Genomic DNA, 23,149 nt, shown 5'->3' with positions numbered 1-23,149 from the left:
GAAAGCATTTGATTCCAATGCAGTTTGAATATAATCACTTTGAATTGATTTTGAGATGTTGCAAATGTCATGAGATTAATATTAAAAACTTACTATACTGTCTTCATTTACATTTTTTTGATTCTATGAAATAAAAAGTACTCTATTAGTATTTTATTGGAATATGTTTTTTAACAGAGTAGCTCAAACTAGTTTCTACCACTTTATTTTAGTAGGAAAAATATTCTAGCATAGTCTCCAAATCTGATTCGGCAGGGCCTGTGTGTTCATGGAAGGGAAGGTTGGAGATTTTTATGTGAAAATAGTCTGCCAGGTTTCACCCCCCACCACCACCCTTTAATGAGGAAGATCCAGATCAGGCATCTTTTTTGATCACTTATTGCAGTATGACATGGATTGAGAAACTCTGTTAGCACAGGTTAGTCTAGCTCTTGGGTTTCTAGATTGTAAGATATTGTTTAGCTACTTGGAGGGAGCTGGTTTGCAGCCAAGTAAATTTTTCTATAAGATTGATACAGCATTAACAGTCAAGATGATGCGCCGAACTTCTCTGCTGCTTGTGAAATTGGTAAATATTAGAAATTTAATGGAAGGAGGATAATATGGAAAAAGAACATTGGACAGAGTTGAAGGCACAGCTGAGACTGCTTTGTGAGTGGGGAGACCTCAGGCTAGATTTGTTCAGTTAGATTGATGTAGCTGAAAAGCAGTTCACTGTGTGGCCTCATAAAATAGCAGTCATGTACGAATCAAACCTCTGCTCTATATCTACTATTGTCTTCTGTCATCTTTATTTAGCAGGTAGTGTTTCTCTCCTCACTTGCACAACTTGTTATTGGGGTGAAAACCTCTTCAGATTTCATATGGGTGCAGTAATGGGGTTATGCAGGGCAGGTAGGAGAGGTGATGCTCATAAAACACATGCAGAGTATGGTTGAGTACAGAGACTGTCCCTAGTTTCTGTACAGTCTTCTTTTGGAAAACATAAGTGGTGAGATAAAATGCTTGCAAAGTGTTGACCCCTTTATTGATTTATGGATAGCGGTGTGAAACATGAAAAGGAAAAGATATCCAAATGTTTTATGTAGGCTGGGTTACCTGAACCATCAGATTTAGCTTTTAATGCCATGATTTTTTTTCCTAAATGGTCTTCAAACACTCACACTTGACTAACTAGAGCAAATGCTACAATGAAAATCCTTGAATGGGCTTTTTTTGGCAGATACCCTATGATTTGAACAGCTTAATATGTTCTTGTTTTAAAACAGAAATTTGATTTGATTACATAGGGTTAGGGTGGTTTATGAATGTTACCTTTTGCTTCCCATCATGACTCTCTCTCTAATAGTGTCTGTTTTTGGCAGCCTTTAATCCTAATACTCATGTTTTTAAATCTGTCTCATGTTGAACTGGTGGGGGAAGGGGAGAATAAAAATGTTGACCAGTAGAGTTATCAGGAAAATTCAAAATCGTGTAGGAATTAATAGGTTTTGAGTGGGTTGGGGCTAGACTGAGGTTAGGGAGGTGTCTTTGCTGTTCCACAAGAATCTCTGCTGATCTAGTCAGGTTATTTTCCATTTAATGTCTATCTGTATATGTGTTGCGGACTTTCCTCCTTATTTTTTGAAAATTCCCCTCTTTGAGCCCTTTGAGGTATATTTGTAGTGACATTTAGGGCTGATCCTGAGGGCTTCTTTCTACTTAGCAAAGCCATTAAAGCGGCTGCTTTTGGAGCCTGTGGAGCCTGGACCCTGTAGCAGGATGTGTGCTGATATTTTTATTATTATTAACTCTTTTAGCAGAACTTTTTCTAGCCATCAGTCTTACTACTTGCTTGGAGAACAAAGTGAACTTAGGACAAGTCTTGCTATTAGTCTTTTTATAGTTATGTCCGACACACAGACTTCATTTCTGGCCCCAGAGCTGAGCAGAGTTTGTGGTCTTCATCTGAGCTGTTACAGGGAATCAAACTGAGGTGCTTTTAATGTGGGTGCTGCTAGGCCTGGGCTTGAGGGGTACTCTAATGCTGCACCACCCCTTACATAAGTTGAAGCAGCCCAAGGAATGAATTTAAGGACATGGATACAAACAACATAGATCAGCTTCTGTATTTTGCAACTTAGTGCTGCTTTCCCAGGGTAAAAGCTAATTTGGCGTACAGAGAATTAAGTGCTTCCTATACTTCAAAAGTTCTTGCTGTTATGTGCAGCGGTATTCCTGTGATTCAGAAAAAGAATTAAACAAGGAATAACTGAGTGTTTTTCATGAGCACTTCTAAGAGCAGGATGTTTCCTGCTCTTCCTATATTTAAAATGTCTGTCTGCTATAGGACACCTAAGTCCAGTATCACGTGCTACATTTTTTAAGAGCCCATCTAACATAAATAACTGGAGTATGTGGACTGTAATGATAATTACTTCCAGGTGTTACAATGCTCATCGTATAATTTCCTATGGCAGTTGGTTTATATGGCTTATGTTAATTTGTTAGGTAAAGAGCACATTCATGTTCTCTTCAGTTGATAATCCACGAAGAATTGCAAAACACCTTTTCAAAATTCTCTCACTTAAGACAAACAAGCAAAATCCTTGGGGAAACTACATTGCAGTGGAGGATGTGAGTTTGACTTGATTATTGATTTTTGGTGGTGTTCTTAGTGAGATTGCTATTATCTTCTAGACTGTTTAATACAGTATTATTTACATTTATTTAAAATAATGGCTCACTGTATACATGGGCACCGTCTGTCCTGTTGTTTTAATATGGATTTTGCAGAAGGGAAAAATAGGATGTAATTATGTAATTTTAAACTGTTTAGCACATGTAGCCGGGCAGCCCACATTTTTTTGTGAGTTCTGCATTCTCTTTTTGTGACTATTATACATAAATATTAGCCAACTTATTTAAATCCAAGAAGTGTAACTTTATTAATTTTTATTCCTATTTTCCCAATAGATGGATATATTAAAAAATTCTAGGTATGGAAAGTACATTTTTGAGGATGCAGCTGACTGGGAGGAATACATGTGGAATAGAATATGTGTGTGCCATAGCCAAAGGATTTGAAAATACAGCAGTGCATTTTCTTGATTTAGAAGCAAAACAACAAAACAAGCCTTCTTGTCCAGAATACTTTTCTATATTTATCCAGGGGGGGTTTTTTGTGGTTTGTTTTTTTTTTTTTTTAATGATCTATTGCATATGTAGAATGTGTTTCCTTCATATTCTAAACTTATCCCAAGCAGCATTTGGGAACTCAGTTAAGTAACTTAGAATTTCATAAATATTGTTTGAAATATTTATCTTGTAAAAGGCAGCTTCATCTTCATGGTTGAAATATTTGAGGTTGATCATTAAAGTATTAAAGGTCTTTAAAATGTCTTTAATTCATTCTCTGGCAATAGATAAAATACCTAAAGTTGCAATTCTTCCAATTTAGAAGGACAACGAAACAAAATTGGAGCTTTGGCATTATATCGATGTTAACAATGTAAGTAAATGGGTGTCTCTTTGGCTCACTTTACTATAGAATGAGAGTCATGAAAGCCAATGCAGTGTTTGAGTTTTCCAAGAAGTTGTGTAATGCTACTGTGTTTTGACTATTTTATTCTTACTCAGATTATGAGAATGATTTATCTAATGTCAGATGTCTGAAGTAACATTTGAAAAACTATTGCATGTGTCTCACAATTCATTTTACTCTGTAAGAGTTTTAATCTTTCACTTGCCAAATATAAAATGGATTATGACCCTGGAGAGACTACCTTAAATATTTGCAATGGTGTCTTAATTTGTGATATCTCAGGTCATCTAGTGATAACAAATGTAATTATTCTCCTATGGCTAAACATGTTTAGGAGCCAAGGAATTTTTAGTGCTTTAGTTTTGTATTCTACCACTACTTCATCAACTCTCGCCCCACCCTCCCACGGTAAAGCCCAGTTTTTGCTTGGCAGAAGGCTGGGTGATTTGTTCTGCATGAAATACGTTGTGCTTGTAATAGTTTCATCACTGTTTTATATTCTAGCTTTTGCTTTTGTAAGCCAACTTCAGGGTCCTTTTATCTTTATACTTCCATTGTACTCTAGTTTCGACACAATATACTTGGCTGTGCTCATCGCAGTTTTGCTTTGTGAGAGTATGTTCCATACGGTACCATCTGCTGTCTTCTTTCGGGGCTACCTTCAAGCTGCAGAACAGCTTTAAATGTTAGCTGAAAGGTGCTTTCACCTGGGAAGTTAAGCAGGGTTGTCCTCTCTCTCATTACCTAATGTGCTGTGCTGGAGTACCCATGGGTATCATTTGTGCATTGGAAAACACATGGAAGATAATTCCACAGGTTCCTTTGAGAACCTCCAGAAAGCTGCTATGGCTGATAAGATGGGGGTTCAGAGTGTTTTGAGTCAAGACTAACTGAACAGCTACAGTACATCCAGGTGCTGCTGAGCTTGTCTTAACCAGTATAAATTTGCCATGTTTGCATCTAATCAAGAGAACCAGTTATCAGGAATTTCCCAGCATCTGTTGGCCATTTCCTGGGATAGTTTTCTGCTGCATTATCAAGTTAAGGCAACTTGCAGAATTCCGGTAAGCGCAAGTGTCAGATCTTCAACTGCAAGCAGGGAGAGGAGAAACTCCCCCTTTCCAATGGTATCGAGCTATTGTATTGGCACATCTTGTACCTTGATCCTATCTCAAGTATCCATGAGTTCTCTGACCAGCAGATCATGGGTTATTGAGGGGTGAACATATCAACAGTTTCTGCTAAAGCTCTTTACTGTGCTGTAAGTGTTCAAAAGTTTTGTTCAGCATTAAGACTTAAATAGTTGTATGGGATATTTGGGATCCAGAGCTGAATCCCTTTTCTCTACAGGAAGGCTAACTCTAGTTTTCTAATTTAAATGCACATTTGTGGAGAGAGTTGAGAGGACATACAATCTGGTGGGGATTGAAGCTTGAAAGGTCCTGGAACAGCCCAATTTAATTCATGTCTGGAGAACAAGGAGAGAGAAGATTTAGGATTATGTGACCTAATAACTGTCCCTCGAGAACTTCTGCTGGGCCCTTCCCAACAGCTCTCACACATCCTGTGCATTACACCACTTTCCAACCCCACCTGAACTGTAACCGAACCTCTTACTTTAGTATCCTCCTTCCCCCATTTTCATGGGCAACTAGGCATTCCTTTTACCTTATGCTGTTTCATGTGGCAATGGGGGAGCAGGGAAAGGCATGGTACCTCAAGTCATTACTTATGATTTAATAAAATGGCATTAGAAATGAAACTCATCCTTTTACTGTTAGAGAGGCTGTAGCTTGCGAACTGTATATACCTCTGTAGCAGGCTGGTCAAAGAGGTGATTTGGTTTTGAAAGGGCGTGTTTTTGGATGTGTGATAGAGGCAATGGTGGGTGTAGTCTGTGAATATTTCTATAATAACACTTGTGATAGCTTCAAAGCATATGTGTGGAAACTGAGAGGAGAACTCATTGCAGTCTACAACTTTCTTATGAGGGAAAGTGGAGGAGCAGACAGTGATCTCTTCTCGGAGATGACCAGTGACAGGACCCAAGGGAATGGTCTGAAGTTGAGTCATGGGAGGTTTAGGTTGGATATTAGTAAAAGGCTCTTCACACGCAGAGTGTGGTTGGGCATTGGAACAGGCTCCCCAGGGAAGTGGTCACAGCACCAAGCCTGACAGTTCAAGAAGCATTTCCGTGATACTCTCAGGCATGATACTTGGGGATGGTCCTGTGCAGGGCTAAGGGTTGGACTTGATGATCCTTGTGGGTCCCTTCCAACTCAGCATATTCTGTGATTCTGTGTGTAACAGTAAGCCTAGCTCATCTTGAGTGTTCTACCACCTTCACATTCTAAGGTCACTTCTAAACTTGAATTGGATTTTACTGAAGTGACAAAGGAGCACAGTGAGATAGTTCAATAGCTACAATATAGTAAGACTAAGCAATACTAGAAATTCCATCATGTAATGAGAAAATAAACATGTAACTTTAATTTCACATTGTACATGGCAGGAGTTTAGAGATACTATCTTAAATGCTTAGCACTGTAGTCATTGCAGTACAGTTAATCTTTAGCATTTCTGTGTGAATACCTAAAGAGCAAATAATGTTTTGTTATTGCACTTTTGTGTTTCTTGTGCATAGTTTTTAAGGAAGCACTGGTAACCATTAGGTACAATTGTTAACTGGTTGAATTAAATTCAGTGAAAACTTTGTTTGTTTGTTTTTAATTTGTAGTTACTTAAAACAGTATGAAAGATATAAAATAGAAGGAGTGGATAGCTGATTTTAAATTCTGCTTGCCACACTTATTTGATAATAAATCAGACATTGAAAGTGGATCAAGAAGACAAAATATTATTAGGAAAGTAAACTCCACTCTGTGTATTGTAGGGAAGAATGAAGGCCACTTTCTGTTTTCAGCTACTTTCCAGGTCTTTATTTATTTTATTGGTGACATCCTATTCCCACACCAATTTTCTTCAGTGTGAGTGGATATATAGTCACTTTGCAAACAACTGGAACTGTTTCTGCCCTCAGCTGGAGGCCAGCATCCCTTCAGTTGGATTGTATTAATAGATCATGTGGGTACTCTTAATCTGCTTCGGAGAAAAATCAGTTGAAATCGTTGAGATCATAGAATCATTTAGGTTGGAAAAGACCTCTACCGTTGTTGAGTCTAACCATTAACCCAGCACTGCCAACTCCAACACTAAAACATGTCCCTAAGTGCCACATCTACAGCTCTTTTAAATACTTCAGGGGTTAGTGAGTCAACCACTTCCCTGAGCAGCCTGTTCCAATGCTTAATAACCCTTTCAGTGAAGAAATTTTTTCATATACCTGATCTAAACCTCCCCTGGCGCAACTCAAGGCCATTTCCTCTTGTCCTATCACTTCTTACCTGGGAGAAGAGCCCAACCCCCAACCTCACTACAACCTTTTTTTTCAGGTAGTCGTAGAGAGCATTAAGTTTCCCCATGAGCTTCCTTTTCTCCAGAATAAACAACCTTCAGCTCCATTAAACTACTCCTCATCAGACTTGTGCTCCAGACTCTTCACCAGCTCTGTTGCCCTTCTCTGGACACGCTTCAGCACCTCAATGTCTTTCTTGCAGTGAGGGGTCCAAAACTGGACACAGGATTCGAGGTGCGGCCTCACCAGTGCCATGTACAGAGAGACAATCACTGCCCTGGTCCTGCTGGCCACACTATTCCTGATCCAAACCAGGATGCCATTGGCCTTCTTGGCCACCTGGACACACTGCTGGCTGTCAACCAGCACCCCCAGGTCCTTTACTACCAGGCAGCTTTCCAGCCACTCTTCCCCAAGCCTGTAGCACTGCATGGGGCTGCTGTGATCCAAGTGCAGGACCTGTCACTTCACCTTGTTGAACATCATACAATTGACCTTGGCCCTTTGATCCAGCCTGTCCACATCCCTCTGTAGAGTCTTCCTAAGCTCCAACAGTTCAAAACTCCCATCCAAATTGGTGTCATCTGCAACCTGGCTGAGGGTGCATTTGATCCCCTCATCCAGATCATCAATAAAGATATTAAACAGGACTGACCCCAGTGCTGATTCCTGAGGAACACCACTTTGTCTGCCATCAACTAGATGCAACTTCATTCACCACCACTCTCTGGGCTTGGCCGTCCAACCAGTTTTTTACCCAACAAAGAGTACACCTGTCCAGGCCATGAGAAGCCAGTTTCTCCTGGAGAATGCTGTGGGAAACAGTGTCAAAGGCTTTGTTAGAGCCCAGGTAGACAACATCCACAGCCTTTCTCTCGTCCACTAAGCAAGTCACCCTGTCATGGAAGAAGATCAGGTTGGACAAGTGGGATGTGCCTTTCATAAACCCATCCTGACTGGGTCTGATCCCCAGTTGTCCTGTATTTGCTGTAGGGTTTTGCTCTAGATGATCCCATGCAGCCCCATAGACTTGTGTGTGTTTCTAAGTGGTGTAATAGGTTGCTGACCATTTCCCCTTGGATTATGATGGCTTCTTTCTGCTCCCCATCCCAGTCTTCTTTCTGAGGGGGCTGGAACAACAGCTGGTGTTACTGTTAAGGACTGAGGCAAAGAAGGCATTAGGCACCTCATCTTTTGTCACTGCTTCCTCCTGGATGCAATGAAGGATAGAGGTTCTCCTTAGCCCTCCTTTATTGCTGATATATTTATAGAAGCATTTTTGTTGTCTTTTACAACATCTCTGGAGTGGTTTGCTTTTTAGCTGTGATTCAAGCTAATTTGTCTGATTTGCACAAAGAAGCGGATTAGGAGTACTTTGCACTCCTTTTACCTAGCAAAGGTTAGTTGAAGGATAACTCTCATAGTTAAATTTGTGACTGTGTAATTCAGTACAAGGCATCCTAGAGTTAGGAATACTTTTTTTTTTCCTTACCCATGCACTTTGAGTTGTATTCATGCCTTTTCCTTTCAGCTATAATTGATAATAATTTGATAATAATAAGGGCATAATTAGATCTATCTCTATGTCCCTGCAAACCCTGGTTGTATTGTTTGGTTTGTTCTGCAGGTAGCTCTATCTATATGTGTACATACCCACAGGTAAAAATTGCCCAATCCCTGCTACATTCCTGGTGAATGCAATACTTCATAGAATCATAGAATTAACTGGGTTGGAAGAGACCTCCGAGATCATCAAGTCCAACCCTTGATCCAACCCCACTGTGATTTCTAGATCATGGCACTCAGTGCCACATCCAGCCTCATCTTAAAAACCTCCAGGGACAGTGAATCCACCACCTCTCTGGGCAGACCATTCCAATGCCTGATCACTCTCTCTGTAAAGAACTTCTTTCTAATATCCAACCTAAACCTTCCCTGGCAGAGCTCAAACCCGTGTCTGTTTCTGCCAGGTTACTGAAGGGTTAAGCAGAATTTGAGCACGCATTTAATTTAGATAAAATTAGGTCTTTAACCTGTCTGGTGTTAATCACCGGGCAGAAATTGTTCAAGTTAGAATGTCTGTTCTGCTCTAATGATGCTTTGTATTATTCACTCTGAAACGTTAATTTTTATTTTCTCAGCAGTCACTGTAGTAAAAAGTCAGTAAGTCAGTATTGCAACAGATGGAGCTCAACAGGTGCTCTATGAGAGATCCAGCTTCTTGGACTAAACATGATCCAGATACAGAAAGAACAATTGAAAGAAAGCATAGTCAGGAAATTCAGGCAACAGAGGCCTGCAGGAGGAAAAATAGCAGGTGTGTTCAGAAATGCGCTAAAGAACAAGTATTTTGGGTGAAACGCTACCTTATTTTAACTTGCTAAACTGACTTAGATGTGCAATCACAACACGTAGATACTTTTAATTTCTGTGAGCTTAAAAAACCTATGTTGCCATGATTTATAGAGTGGTTTGATATCTAATGTCTGATTCTGGCTGGACTTACTCTGTGTCATGTTACACAGAAGTTCTGGTAATAGGCTCTTGGTTATTGAGGAGTGGACAAAATAATTTCTGCTAAAACTCTTCTGCAGTGCTGTTAAGTGTTTAAATGTTCTGCCTGAAATAAGATTGTCACTGCTTAAATATCATCTGTGATGTTGGGGATCTGGAGCCTTTTAAAGGGTCCTGTTTACTTTTTACCATGTCTTGTATTTTACAGAGTAGAAGTGGTCTGCCAGGCCACCTGGCATCCAGGCTGATTTCTTAAATTTCACTTAATGGGAAGTGATTGTGAAGTTGGTTCAACTGCATTTTGATGTAGATGGTACTTACTCAGCTGCCACTGCATTGTAGGATATAGGTGAACTTATTATGTAATAGAGATGAAGACTGTGCCACATACTCCCAAATAGTTAAAATATAATTAAAGTACCTGTAACAAATAATAAATTTCCTTTATTTTACTCTGTGTTTTGGGCTATTACAAAAATTAGTATTCTCTTCTGTGCACGTATTAGATCTTGCTGCAGGATAGCAGGTAGTATATTTGAGACCAGTTTAATAATAGTTGTTTAGGTGTTACACGTTGCTTTTCTATACTACAAGACCATGAAAAAAGTGGCTTGGGAGCTAGATGTCCTCTGTTCCCAGTCAATTCTTGTGAAGCAGTCATTTCACTTCATTGATTTCTCCTGTCAGATTTTTCACAGAAACAATACTTTACATGTTAAAATATATTGTTCATCTAATTGCCTTTTTAATTCCTTCCTACCAACCAGATCCTCATGTACCAGCCTTTAACTTAGAAGATCTTGAAGTTAACTGCCTCCATCATTTTAGAAACAAGTCTAGCACAAATCTGTTTGATCTGGAAGAAACATTGGTCTTGGAACATTGTCTTGAATTCTGTGCAAAAGCTTCAGAGTTGCAAGATTCAAGGCTAATTGCCACAGAGTAGCCCAATAGCACTTAGAAAGATACAGACATAGCACTGTGGGGCCTTTGGAGTTTGTGGTAGTTTATACTGTATTGAACAGAGACTTGATGCCTCTTGAGAACCTGATGCTGTCAGAAGATACAGACCCAATATTGCCATCCATATTGATGCTGGTTGTAGTGTAGTATCTGTTGTAAAGTGTCTGCCTGGTAGAAAAGAAAATGAGCATTCAGTTTTCCCCTGTAGCAATTTCAGATGGTTCTGTTTGCATCTTATCTTTGAAATCCCTTGGGAACTTTGACTGTTCCAAGAAAAATGTCATCATCACTTTCTTTTTAGGTCTAAAATGTTGTTAAATGTTATGAATGGCAAAATTCACTGGCAAAATATGCCTTTTAATATTGATAAAACTAACTCTTTTCATAATAATTTGCCTTGAGACATTGAATAGTTCAAAAGCAAGACAAAAAAAGTAATGAAAAAGCGAATAGGCATCAGAGGAAGTGTCTGATATACACCCACTACAGTGATGATGGGAAACATATCGTGGCTTCAGATGGTGGTATATTGTGTGAAAAAATATAAGTTGTGGTCATGGAGTGCTTTAAAAAGCTTGCAGTTCTTTAGCAAAAATATTGGAGATGCCCTGGGTTCTCTGAAGAAGTTAGTGACTGTATACTCCCTGTAGAATTTCATATCATTACGCCACTGGCAGCATGCAGTTCCCGATTTCAGCATTTGCTAAACGTGACATCTTATTGCAGGCGGTGAAAATAGCATGCCAAGTAGTGGCAGCAGGAATGCTGTAATCCTTCTTAAACACATTGGGGACATTCTGATATTCTTAATGATAATTCTTAATGGTTCTTCTATAACCATTCTTCAGGATTTCCATTGATCGTAGTTGAATGTTGGACCTGAAAAAATAGGTGCCCTGCCCTGCTGATTTTTTTTTTCTGCATCCAACTTTTTTTTCTGTCTTGGCTTTCTACTGTTTTACCCATCTGGGATCATTCTAATAGTATTGCAGAAAATGCTTGATATTAGTTGAGGCTTGTCTCAGAATGCAAAGAGTAATTACATATTCACATAGTGATATAAACAATCAAAAATTCTGTATTTAACCCCCAAAAACATCATAATTAGGACAATATTAAACTCCACATCTGTCAAAGCTTTTATCTTTTTTTTTTCTAATGGACTTTACTTAATAGTTGTCTTTCAATCAACTTTACTAAGAACTGTGCAAACATGTTCCATGTCCCTTGTGAAAGACTGGGTAGAGTTCCTGTGCTCATGACTCCTGGGTGTTTGTTGTCCAGTGAGGTGCAGAAGTTGAGTGTGCAAAGTGATAACAGCTTCTACATAAAACCGTGGTATCTGTGTACCTAGACAGATTCTAGAAGAAAGATTTGTGGACACTTAAGGACTTAAATTCTATATAAATGTGCTAATTAGGGACAAAATTCATGCAGTATATGTTTGTATTAGATTTAGGACCTAATAAAACCATTCCACTGACATGAGGTTAAGAAAGGAGATTACTCTGAAATAAAATTGCCTGGTTGCTCTTCCATTTTGCAGATTTATGTCAGTTTTGACTCAGATAAATTAATTCACCACCCTCCATCTCATGGGTTCTTACACAGGTAGATCTTGGTGTACGTTTTCTTCATTCTTACTGTGAGGTCTAACACCTTGGGTTTGGGTCACTAGGAAAGGCTCTTTACCTGTCATGAGTACTTTTGCCTGTAGATATTGCTGCTCCAAAATTCTGATCCTGATTAGTTGAAAGTGGCTTAAATGTCCATACATACTTACCAAGGTTATAGACACAACACAAGTAAGGATTTTCCTGATGAGAAATACTGCTGTAGTGTGTTGAATTCATTATGTGATTGATGGGGTACTATACTGCCATTTTAAAAACCAGAACTCATTGTGGTAATTGCTTATTCATAGATACAGAGTTCAGAATAAGACTTGCAGGATGTTGTAACCATAGTATAATATGTAGGCAAGCAGGTGCTTTAAAATTTAATATGGAATACTGTATATACTTTTCTTGGTTTCAATGGAAGCTACTGAAGTTTCTCATTAGATTTTCCATAGTGTTGCGCTGAATAAATTCTTCCTTTGGTTGCAAAGAATATGTCGGATATGGAGTCAATCCACAACAATCTTTTTCAAGAATCTAGACTTGCCGTCTCTAATTAGATACTGTATGGCAGAATTGATTCTGTAATCTACATTTGCATTAAAAACTGACTCCTAGAATTGCTCAGATAGCTTGTAACGTTCACAGTTTGTATCATGTCATTTTACTGAGTTTGCAGATGTGAAAATTTTGTGCATCTGCAGATGAAGACTTTTAGAGCACAGAAGCCTTTATAATTGCAGGCTTAGAAATTTTTCAACAGATTCTGCCTGTAAGGAGATTACATATTCTCAGATGGCTATAAAATGCTGGATAAAAACTCTAGATGATGGGGCAGTAATAGCATGAAATTGATTGGGGTTTAAACAGTCACCATTCCCACAAGAAGCAACACACTGATCTTGTGCTCTGTTGGAATAGAGGGGTTGAATGAATTCCATCGCTGTCAGTATAATTTACCTTAAGTGTTGTTAAAGTCTGGATGAAGTAACTGCTCTACATGTGCTCTTATTTTCTTTTCTCAGTAAGCTAAATTTTATTTTAATGTTTATCTTAAGTAGTACTTTGTCAAGGAAATACTTAGAACATCAAAACCAAAGATGTCTCTTTATAAATACAGCAGTAATTGTTGCTGTGAAGTGCTGGAGAATTCTGTAGCTCCTGGATAGAGAGTGATTGCTGTGACTAGCATTAAGTAATCATCTTACAGTATTACCTTGTGTCATCAAAAAAACAGTTCATAGGATGAAATAAAAATCAAACCTAAGCATGAACAGATAGTTAAGATTATGTATTAAGAGTACATAATGTATAAGTGAAAACTTTACAGGCTTTACTTTATAAGTTGCCTAGTTAAGCTTTCTAAATTAATGTTGCTACTAAAAAAAAATTATACCTCTGTTGAGTTACTTTGTTGTTGCTGCTTGTACTGTGTTCTCTGGTAAAATAAGCTTTAAAAATGAGAACCTCATCTTTATTAACTTATCTCCAGTTGTCTACTGAACTGACTATAACACAGGTATTTCCAGTAGTGCCACAAAATTAATGGTACCATGCATAGAGTGCATTTATGATCACTAGAGCATCTCCCCAAAGATTCAAACTATAATACCAGCCTAATTTGGCAACTGGGACTTAGAATTCTGACTTAAAAAAAAGACTTAAGAATGTTTGATTATTCCTCTAAAGCTTAGCTTGGAGGAGGAGACAGTTCAAACTACAGACCTGACAGAAAGAGGCAAGGAGAGCAACAGAACATCACTTCTCCTCATAGAATGTCAACTAAAATAAGAAACATCAACGCTTACTAATGTTAGTCTGGCCCTTACTTGAATATTGGCAAGTGTATCTTCTTCACAGCATGGGCTGAGAACTTGAGTATTTGTCTCAGTCTTGCTAGTTAAGTATTTAATTAGGCATGTGCTTCACATAATTTTGTTCTTTATTCTCAGGTCTGTCTCAAATTTATTTGCCTCAAAGGGATGAGGGAGGATAAAAAGGGAATCTTGGTAGATGGGTAAACTGTTCACATACCTCAAGATGAGATGGCTGTGAGGGTTGAGGGCGGGAGAAAAGGGATCCTTTTCTTCACTCTGGTTCTGTCACATAGTACTGCATACTATTTAGTCAGTGTAACCAGCAGTGTACTCCAGTACATTGGTTAAGGTATAGCAGGTCAGAAAAGGGACTAGATAAAAACCCTAAATATCACCTATTCTTGCTGCTGATGATGGTGGAAGAACAAGGGCAGGCAGTGACACCCAAGCCTGAAATGCAACCCCTACCCAGCACTGGTTGTTCTCGCCTCTGTTCCGATTCTCCCTCAGTTGCAGCCCCTAAATGTCCCAGTTGCAGGCATAGGCAAAGGTGGCAGTTTTTCTAATATTTTCCAGGGCTGTTTTGTACCCCTGTGAAACCTATAGATAGTTGCAGGTACTGTAGAAATACAACACCACAGTACTGTGTTTCAAGCATAGTTTGAAAAGTACCAAGGTAGTAAGAAGGTTGTGTGACTGTGGTTTGTGATGTGATACCGTTTGTTAGCAGCTATCTCCATTCTGACCAAAAAGGAAACAGCTTCTCAAGGTTCAGGCTTGTCCCTAACAAAGAGTACTATAAAGTGGATGATACCAGACGTAATACTGGCATCATCATGTGGTTGCCAGACCATACTCTTTTCTGATGCAGTGCCCATTGCTGCCACTTTTTCAGTGCCTGAAGATGGCTTTGATATGCAGTATCACTCATTAAGCTTCTTCTGATGGGCCTATATGTTTATATTGACATTTTAACAAAAATTTTGGTTACAGGTTACCTAGTGGGAGGTGAAATGGACTTTTTTTTTTTTTTTTGTTAATGTCAAAGTGAGGTGCTGAATTAAGCTTCTAAATAATTTTTTAGGGTTTTGTGTCCAGAAGGTTATTTCTTGTTGTCACTTACAGGTCTTCTCACATTGAAAAATTAATGTACCTATAATATTGCCAATAATTTGTACTGTAAAGACATTCCTAGTTGTCTCTGCATGCTTTCATTTGTGGCAAAAAATCAATTGCTTTTTTGAAAGAAGAGTTAATAGATTTGTATCTGTCTAAAAGTACACTAGGAGGGAAGATTAAATTCTTACCTCTCAAGTGGTAGAATTAAAGTGCTGTTATGTTCCATCTCAATTCTGAATTATTCTTATTAAAGACTTAATGGGATGCTGCCAAAGCACAGAAGAGTTGTTCACGTCCTTCTGAAGTCAGTTATGAAGCTTTACTGGTTCAAAACATGAGGAGAATGCCAGTATGTGTTCTTGGCTATTTAATTTGTTTAACTAATCTTTTAATGCTCTAAAAGTAAACATTAGTCATACTTTTGTAGCCTCTGAGTTTGAGTCATGATCTAAAAATTCAAAAGTAATCCATGTTAGTAAACATCTTTCATGTTTCCTTTTTAAAGTTCTAGGATGACAATATTGGCTGGGTTTTCAGTGTGTTTTATGTCTGGTCCATAGCTGGCTGGATCTTGTGCATCCTCTGCAATGTGAAACTCCTGATTTGTTTCACACTGTACTAAGATAAGAGGCTAATTTCACAGGTACACCATTTCATAAATCACACTATAGTTGACAGTTCAGAAATGGAGAATTAATTAATATTTAGAAATCTAGTCAAATGGGAATAGTTGTAGGCTTATTAGAAACCAATGTCACATTGCTGTTTGAATCAAAGATTTCTAGGTCAGAACGACTGATGTTCATATGAATTTCCTTACATAAACATGACTAATAACTCTTCAAAGTCCACAATTTTATCAGGTAATGTATCCTGTATAATTGCTTAGTTAACATGTAAGAGACTGCTCCTGAAAATACTTCACTGTATTTTTTATTTACTTATTTTTAATGTCACTTGACCGCTGCTGTTATAGTTCAGTCAGTTGAAATGTGCAAATTTGCTGACATCTGAACTTGAATTTCAATTCTTTTTGTTCTATCACTGTGTAGATGAATAAAACTGCTCATGACCTCAGTGTGGTTTTACTTCAGATATTAGACTTGTACTGATTAAACAGTTAGGAACTTGGTGGGTTTTGCAGTCTTGAATGACAGCAGCTTGATTCTGTTGATTTAGTTCAAGGTAAACCTGTAATGTTTTGGGAATCCTAAATATGCAAGAGAATTTGCTGTAACTGTAAAATCTGTGTTAGAAGTGATGCATGTTACTGATACAAGTGGAGGCTTTCATAAAATAGACAAAATGAAAAACACACCTAAGATTTTCTAGTTGTGAATACTAGCAGTGTCTATGGAAGTCTTTCATGGTGGTTTGGTCATCTAACCTGCTGTGGTATTCCATGTACTCACCTGAACTTCTACTTAAGTAATGAATATAATCTTTAATACTTCTTTAACTAATGAATTTCACATTGTTGACTGAATTGCAATTAGAGAATCTATTAGAAGGGTTGGCTTTGTGGATGTTGCTTGTTGCAGACCTTGTGTTCACCCAGGCACCTCTAAGCATAAACTTTCTCTGGAAAACTTCCCATTATCAACACTTGTAGCCCTTTTAGTTTGGCTTTTGAATGATCATGAAAGAGTTTGCTCTTTTGGGCTAACATGCATTGTAATTCTTTTCACAGCCTGATACCTAATTTCTACAATTAATGGACTTCTTAATAGTTGAGAAGTTTTGTTATCAGAAGTTTGGGATATATTGTGCTGGGAAAGTGAAAGATTAGTGCCATAATGGCTGTCTGTTGATGGTTTTTCATGGTTTGTAGACTGAACTGAAGGTATTCACGGGAGAGCTTTTGTTCTACCAGAAATTTTCTGCAGCAGAGAATGTACAAACTTTGAAGGTGAAACTTCATCTATAAAGAATCTGTATTGTATACATTCTTATTTGATTGAAGGGAAAGGGAATTGAAAGAAGGGAATATGTGAAGGCCATTAGTTTGATAGTGTGAATAATCAGACTGATTCCCATTGCATAGGACATTAGTCACCTCTCAATTTTACATGATAGAGCAGCCGCAAATGTACCCCATAACTGTCCTGTCTCAGAATGGGAGTCTTGCGTTGATTCTTCCATGATCTTAATTCTACCTAAGTGATGTTCTGGATGTGAGAGGCTATATTTGAAAATTAGTAGCTTTAAAAAGGAATACCAGAAATGACCAGAGTGTTTTTCAAAGTGATAGAAAACCTTTTAATGCTTACACACATAAAAACCTCCACCACAGACCATAACATATCATGCGTAAATACACTGGCTGTAGAAATGAAGAAAATATAGTCGTTAGTAACTGAGAACTTAATAATTTACTTTAGAATGCTATAGATTTAGAGAGGACCATTGTACTTCTATACTAAGTGAGACACTGAAGTTCTTGATTTCTATCTTAACAGGTTTTTGATTTTTATCTTACCCCCTCATCTTTTCTTCCGTTTCTTTCTAGGTTTAACTATAGATCAACACATCATCTTGCATCTCATGGGTTTTATGAATTTTTAAATTGGTTTGATGAAAGAGCATGGTATCCACTAGGAAGAATAGTAGGTGGAACTGTAAGTATTGTAATAATAACTTAAAGGTGACTTTGCAGTAAATTTTTTGAACTTTCAGTACAAAGTTGACATTGGTAAAAGGAGACTCTTAATAAAATATGCTTTTAGTTGTCAAATTGTTGCAGAGGGAATATCAAGATGTTTTTAATTTTTAGCTGCAGAAACTGAGAGTATGTCAACATGCTTTAGTTTTTAATCCAACACCATATTGTGAACAAGAAATACAGAGCTCCCTTACGTATGAAGTTCTTATGGTAATAAAAAAGGGTATTACTCCTGTCATTTTTGTACATGAAATCAAAAAAGGAAAACCAAAATTTTTTTTTTATTTTTTTTTTCAAAACTGTAAACTAAATCTCTTAAGGTACAAGTTTTAATCCAGTGGTATATGTTGAGTAGACTTCATGTATGTATGGAAAAAAGTTAGGATTTCCATGGGAAAAGACCTTGTGAAATTAAATCACTGATTTAATGAATGAATGTGTGAAGCATCAGGACTAGTTAAGATGGGTGTTGATGCTAGTTACAAGACAGGAAAGATGTACAAAACAATATTACCAAATCAGAATACAAATGTTGTTCATTGGAATACCTTTAGCAACACTTACGTTACTAACACAGATTAAAGCTTTTTAATTATAGTACATTCCAATTAAAGGCATTAACAAGGGTTTTTTGTAACACATCACCATTTGATTTGGTATCTTGGAGATACCAAAGTAAAGAAGGTAAAGTCTTGAGACTCCTTATGTAAGATAAATGTGTGTTTTCCATACCTATCTTATATGAAATAAAACCCCTTAGGAAAGAACATTGAAATATATGCAGGGGAACATTCTGTCATTTGTTAATTTAATTTCCTACAATGCCCTTCTTTGTTTTTGAAAGAAACTAAGGCAGGTGAAGTTCATATTAACTTTTCTAGTATGTATTGATTTTTCTAATGTTGATAAATGTGGGAAGGTAGAATTCCTATTAAGAATATTTTAAAGTTCTCCAATATTTTGTGATGGGTTCAATAGATTTCGTACTTTTCCTGGAGAGCATCTTAATTGAATTTTACAGGGCTTTATTTTAATCTTTCATATCCAAAGATCTCTACTGATGTCTTGCAAATATATAACACTCAACTGACTGACCATCAACTTTTCAACTTTAAAAAAATTAGTTTTTGTTGATGACCATTTTTTTCCCTATTGGTACCAAGAAGTGAAAGAAGGTCATGGTATGTTTTGAAGGAAAATGGATAGGGCTGGGAAATTTTGGATTTCTTCTTGTTGTCTTGGACTTTTTTTTTTAAAACTGTTAGCTTGCTTGAAATTCTATTGCAAACTTTAGCTTCTGCTTCCATACCTTAATGGCAAATTAACATTATATGTTAAATGTCAAACAAGGTAGGATATTACCTGTATGCTGCTTATTCATTTATTAAATAGATTATATGTTATTGTTAGCATTTGGATAAAATTTAAAGAACTCTTGTATTCAGTGATGTTGTCAAAACGTGATTAAAGTAGTATTAAAATAATTCTATTATCTTATGCTAATGTTCACTCCTTATATCAGCTTAAGAAATTACTATTTCATTGCAAATGATATGTAAACAAACCTACCGTAGTAGTTTTCTGCAATAATGTTTTGGTTTGTTCGGTTTTTTCTCCTTGTAGGTATACCCAGGACTGATGGTGACAGCAGGCCTTATACATTGGATTTTAAATATGCTTAATGTCACAGTCCATATAAGAGATGTATGTGTGTTTCTAGCACCAGTCTTCAGTGGCCTTACAGCTATTTCTACTTTCCTGCTCACCAGAGAACTGTGGAACCAGGGAGCAGGGCTTTTAGCTGCCTGTTTCATCGCCATAGTTCCAGGTTACATATCCCGATCAGTAGCAGGATCATTTGACAATGAAGGCATAGCTATTTTTGCACTGCAGTTCACATACTATTTATGGGTAAGTAATTGCTGAGTCTTTTGCTTTGGAAAGGCTTTTTGGTTCCTCCTCCAACCCAGTGACTGATTTTTCTTAGAATCCATTGAATTCTTATTTTCCTCCCTCTCATCCCTCTTCCCCTTGGCTCTTGATCAGGCAAGTACTGAGAAGTCACATGATCTGAACCACTCCACAATCATTCTCTTTAGTTCACTATGTAGAAGTACTGTTCTGCTGAAGTATGTGTGTCCTATAGTAATAATAAAAATTATGATGAGTCTATAAATTTAAACAAATAGAGGGATTGTTTTTCAGTGTGGAGGGATTAACATTATGTGTGCATCAAACTTTTAGCCTCCTTACATACCTGGTGAAAAGCAGTGGACTGAATATGGAGTGCTTTGAATTGTCTTCTGGAGAAGCTTTTGACTGTGTGGACTGTCAGGGCTTTGACTTAAGTATCCAAATTAAATACTTGAAGTTGTCTAGAGCAAGATATTAATGTTACTTGCCTGCTTAAAAAAATAGTCTTATGTCTTTTAATTAACCTGCTTGCTAAAACTGCTTGTCAGTCACTCCTTAATCTGTATGTGGAATTTCATCTGTAATGCAGTTTTGCATGAAGGAGTTTAGGCAAGCTGTATCTTTTCTGGACCATTAAATCTAGTTTGGAAATAGCACAAAGAGCATAACTATATTGTTAATTCAGCATAGACACTGTAGCGTAGTGTCCCTTGTGTGTTCCTGGAGTGCATATTCCTCTCAGTTTGAGTGTCTGCACATGAGTATGTGGTCATTACACCTTTTCTCATAATTTTGTATTCACAGATATTTTTAGCTTTAGAATGTGTCAAACTTGGGATGTGGTTGGTAGGAATATAATGGAGGGGAATTGAATTTTTTCATGACTGAGTGACTGGTGTTACTCTAAATGCAGGTTTTTTTAAATCTGGTCTTAAAATAAGCTGCAACTGTAAAGGTGTACTATGTTTGATAACAGTAATAGAATCAACCTACATTGTGATTTCAGAGTAACTGAGACATAATAGCAGTTCTGTTCCTAGGAAATTCATATTTAACTAAACTGCATATGCAGTAATATTTGCATGACCTCCTGTAGAATTATGTGTGAATCAAATATATTTTATTGAAAACTTTCTAGCTTTATTTAATGTCTTTTCTTCATTCCTATTTTCCCACACCACAGTCACCACCATCAGTTTCAGAGAAATTCATGCTACTGGGCAGTTTATGGATCCAGCTAAACCTTTGGTAGTATCTGGATGCTCTCATTAACACTGAGTTTGTCAAAATTACGGAATAGCTCTTATGTCTGTGATTGCAGAGTTGGGTCAGATGCCAGCCAAAGTAAGGCATGGATAGTCAACACTTAGAATTCTGAAGTGGTCTAATGTCTCAGAGAAAGTAGCACAGAGGTGTTGCTACTACCATTCTACATCAGATCATGAAGCAGAGAGTTGGGTCATATGCTGCCTCTGCTTTTGCTAGAGAAATACGTCTAAGCTCCTTTTCTGTGTGAAAGCATTGTGTTTGGGGTACGATTCTATGGACATCAATTCAGAAACATACAAATATAACTTGATGTGGGCTAAAGAACTCTTGACAGTTGTGTTGTAATGAGATCTTGGAATACTATCCTGTATTTGTCATTCATAAATATTTGGTTATTTTTCCAGGTGAAGTCTGTGAAAACTGGGTCAGTCTTTTGGACAATCTGCTGCTGTCTATCCTACTTTTACATGGTAAGGCTTTTATCTATATAATAGCTAAACTATTTGAGTAGGGATTACATAATCCATATGTTAATAAAGAACTGAATGATATTATAATCTTTGTTGAAGCCATAATATGAAGTTGTTGCTTCATATTTCTATTAAAACCTTAAATATATGACTAAAAGACGTAATAAATAATTGAAATTGAAAGTATTTAAATAAACACAAAAAAAATTTTTAAGTGTTGAAGTATAATAACTTATACATTTTTCCTGTGCTGTGAGTAGGTAGTCTGATTCAGTCAGGTTTTTATTTGGGTACGAGTAAATTAAGGTGTAATTTTAATATTCATGTGTCTGTTTGTCATTATTGTGAAAATGAAATAATCAGAATATTTAGAACGTAAGGACAAAGTTACATTTTTATAAGTTTGAAAACTATTTCTTTGGATATAATTATGCCATAAAACTTACCACTAGGGTTGATGAATGATTTCAATATCATAGTAAATAATCATAAATACTCTTTTCATTCTTGATCTGTGAAGATGGAGGTTATTGCAGAGATGTTCCTAAGGGCTAACAGAGGGGAAGAACTGTAGTAAAACTGAGGAGATAAAACTAATAGAAAAATTGAGGAAATTGGTTTTCACCCTCCTCCCATCTTCTGAAGCCTTAGACTTGAAGAATTTTCCTGTATGGATCAGTCAAAGGTCCTTTTTCTATGTGGCTATATAAAAATAAATTATCCTCAAAATAGGCAGTGGTGGGACCGCCAGGCTAATTGCTTGGTGACAGTTAAGATTGAGGTCTCAAATACTGCTTTTCTACCGTCAGGTAGGTTTGCAAGAAAAAGGAACTTATGGACTGGTTTATGTGCCTTAAAGTACAGGGTTAATTCAAAGGTTGTCTGCACGCTGCCTAGTTTTCCTCTAGCTTTAATGCGCATTTGGTTTCCTGGGAAACTTTTGCTGTTAATATAGGAAATAGTAGCCCTGTGTTTGTCATCAAAGAGGATAGGATAGCTAATTCTTGTTAAGAGCACATTTATTTCATCCCCTATTTATCCTCCCTTTGGCCAAGTCATTAAATAAACAGCTGCTTCTTTATGCACAGCATTGCTGTTTATAAAGCATGACAGTGAAGAGATCCTGCAGGTTTGGTACATGCTCTAGTGCAGTACAAAAGCAGGCAAGTAAGTTCTTGAGTTGTTATATTTGTACGCTGTAGTCTTTTTTATATTGTGCCAGTGTATTGGCAAGATTCTCTAAAAATGCTTTTCCTAAACATGCAGGTAACAAAAATAATACTTTCACAATTCTACTGCTGAAAAATCACACAATATCCACTTCTACTGTGTTGGTCTGTGGGACTGTGTGAGAGGGAGGGGATGTGATCCAGGGTGTGCAGGGTGACAGAGCTTATGGAATCAATGTCATCGTGACATTGAGTCCTTCAGTGAAAAAGTGGGATTTTTTATTTTCCTTTAAAGTGCTATCAGCTCGTGAAAGGTTAAGATTTGTCCATAGCTTAGCCTCAAATCTCAGTGATTAGGTAATAGAATGTTATTGCTTACAGAGTGCACATGCTTTATCCCAAGTAGGTGGTGGCTTTCCATGTATTGTATTTCCCTTTTGGAAAGAATTTTAAGATGCACTTATGGACATTTTGCCTAGGTAAATTTTTAGGACAAAGCGTAATTCTGCTATTTGTTACATAGTAATATTTTGTCATACTCTGATTAATTAGTTGCTTTCAGTGTAAGTTAAAAGTTAAATCACAGTTTTGAGGTAGTAAGAGTCAGTTCTTGCGTGGGAAATTTGGGGAACAGTTTCTTGAAAGGTGAATGGATATTGCATGAATTGACAAATTTTTCATGATCACTAAATCTG

The 23,149-nt window shown here is 37.2% G+C and overlaps 1 protein-coding gene across 1 annotated transcript in view; it reads left to right on the top strand.

Annotated features, from left to right (window-relative positions):
- STT3B (STT3 oligosaccharyltransferase complex catalytic subunit B) overlaps positions 1-23,149 on the top strand; it is a 52,591-nt gene that overhangs the window by 5,761 nt on the left and 23,681 nt on the right. Inside the window, exons 2-4 of the mRNA XM_050333877.1 lie at positions 17,480-17,588; positions 19,256-19,543; positions 21,220-21,285. Coding sequence (XP_050189834.1) covers positions 17,480-17,588; positions 19,256-19,543; positions 21,220-21,285 — 463 coding nt within the window. The remainder of the gene's footprint in view (positions 1-17,479; positions 17,589-19,255; positions 19,544-21,219; positions 21,286-23,149) is intronic.

Source organism: Myiozetetes cayanensis, unplaced genomic scaffold (genome assembly GCF_022539395.1).
Source record: "Myiozetetes cayanensis isolate MyiCay16 unplaced genomic scaffold, myiCay2020 scf1, whole genome shotgun sequence".
Classification (NCBI taxonomy): domain Eukaryota; kingdom Metazoa; phylum Chordata; class Aves; order Passeriformes; family Tyrannidae; genus Myiozetetes; species Myiozetetes cayanensis.
The sequence above is the reverse complement of the archived record's forward strand: the minus strand, read 5'-3'. Positions and strand labels throughout refer to the sequence as shown.